We start from the raw sequence: 1,949 nt of genomic DNA, 5'->3' as shown, positions 1-1,949 counted from the left end.
TCAATGAATGAGGAGGTGCTCATTCATTCAAGTCCTTCACTCTCGAGAGTTTCCATTGAGGAGCGGAGAGTGTTTGTCTGCCAGTTTTGTGGGTGTGTCGCACATGGATTACACTAATGCGATAGTTGTCCCACAATTTAATGCACTCACCGCACTCGAACGGGGATTTAATGATGTTCCCACCAAGTTCAAGTGCTCGGAGTCGCCAGATTCGCAAAAAGGATTTTTGGGTGGGTTCCACAAAAATGGGAAACAACGAAATCCTTTCATATGCCTCAAGAACCCTTCATATTTCATCGCCACTTGAGAGACAGTGCCGCCAGAGAAGTGTTTATTGTCTCTGCACATTGTCTGCAGGACTCGCTTCAAGAGGTCCTTCTTAGGGAACGTGAAACCGATCCTGGCAGTGCCTCAAGTGCAGGTGAGCACGAGCCCTATGCCGCTGACTAAGCGACTTTCTGCAGATGCTGGAACTGATGCGCTTAACTCTTTGACTTCGTTTTGGGTAAGGCTAGGATCGGATTAGGCTAGAAGCGATTTAAGCCTGGTCACGAAGCAGCTAACTCTACTTATGGGTTGCACCACCCTAAAGATACATTACATGAAGGGGTTTTCAAAGGTGTCATTTATTTACTGCACTCCCTATGAGGATGCTCCACTCTACTTCCTGTACCACATCTGCAGCGTCCTCATGCGCTTGACCTTCTTCTGCAGCTGCAGGATGCCGTACATCAGGGCCTCGGCGGTGGGCGGACAGCCGGGCACGTAGATGTCCACCGGCACAATGCGATCGCAGCCGCGCACCACGGAGTAGGAGTAGTGGTAGTAGCCCCCACCATTGGCGCAACTGCCCATGGAGATGACCCATCTGGGCTCCGGCATCTGGTCGTACACCTTGCGAAAGGCCGGCGCCATCTTGTTGGTCAGCGTGCCGGCCACGATGAGCACGTCCGCCTGGCGCGGAGATGCCCGGAACACCACTCCGTAGCGATCCATGTCGTAGCGAGGAGCCGCAATGTGCATCATTTCCACGGCGCAGCAGGCGAGGCCAAAGGTCAGCGGCCACAGCGAGCCCTTGCGGCCCCAGTTGAGCAGGTCATCCAACCTGGCACAGGTCCACTCGCCCCAGGTCTTCTGGTCGCGTCCGAAGGCAGAGTAGCCCCACTTGGGCGGATTCTGGCAACGGTAATCGTACACCGGCATGGTTTTCTGGCCACGAAGTGCTAACTGGGCTTGCAGCACTCCGCTGCGAGGCAGCAGCCGCTTGCCAGGATTCCTGGCCAACATCAGGACACTCAACATCCTGCAGAGACTTAATTTATTTTCAGCTGTAGCAGTGAATGAAAAAGGGTGAAAACGTACTCTGTACTTTTCGAAATTGCTAGCGTTGGGAAATGTTTGACACGTTTTTCTGAGGCTGTTTGTCTGCATATCAATTAAAAGACCTTCTACAATATATAGTACCTTAATACCTTAAGTAAATCTCTTGAAACTCGCATTTGGATCCCCCAAACGCCGCCGATTGGCGTCAAAATCAATCCGAAATCCCAGCCACTTAACGCTGGGCGGACAGCGAACAGGAATCCACGGGCTCATAAATACGCATGAGCATGGAGCCCCCATTCATGCCCCATGGAAGCTGGAGCCCAGATCGCTTAGGAGGAAATTATTAGCTGATTGCAGCAGCGCCATCCCCATACCCGTCCCCATTCCCCGTCCCCTGCTGCACTTGGGGCATTGATGGGACTCGAGGACCTGGGGACATGCAACTCGGGAGATGGCAATGGGAATGGGAATGGGAATGGGCACCGCTCACTGGGAGCAGATGCATCCGCGGAGAACTTACGCAATCGATGCTCGGGCTCATTACGGAGCCGACACTGGGGAGCTGCACTTGCAAAAATAAGAACTATTGACAAAGGAATAGATGCAAAATCTATAATATATAT

General features: G+C 52.5%; 1 protein-coding gene across 1 annotated transcript; it reads right to left on the bottom strand.

Annotated features, from left to right (window-relative positions):
* Window positions 1-606: 606 nt before the first annotated feature.
* LOC122621328 (NADH-quinone oxidoreductase subunit B 2) lies at window positions 607-1,389 on the bottom strand. Its single transcript, XM_043799161.1, has 2 exons — window positions 1,363-1,389; window positions 607-1,303 (listed from the first exon to the last, which is right to left on the bottom strand). The coding sequence occupies exon 2, from the start codon at window positions 1,300-1,302 to the stop codon at window positions 661-663; it is 642 nt and encodes a 213-aa protein (XP_043655096.1). The 5' UTR covers window position 1,303; window positions 1,363-1,389; the 3' UTR covers window positions 607-660.
* Window positions 1,390-1,949: the final 560 nt, after the last annotated feature.

Source organism: Drosophila teissieri, chromosome 3R (assembly GCF_016746235.2).
Source record: "Drosophila teissieri strain GT53w chromosome 3R, Prin_Dtei_1.1, whole genome shotgun sequence".
Taxonomy (NCBI): Eukaryota; Metazoa; Arthropoda; class Insecta; order Diptera; family Drosophilidae; genus Drosophila; species Drosophila teissieri.
Note: the sequence above shows the minus strand (reverse complement) of the source record. Positions and strands in the feature narration are given on the sequence as shown.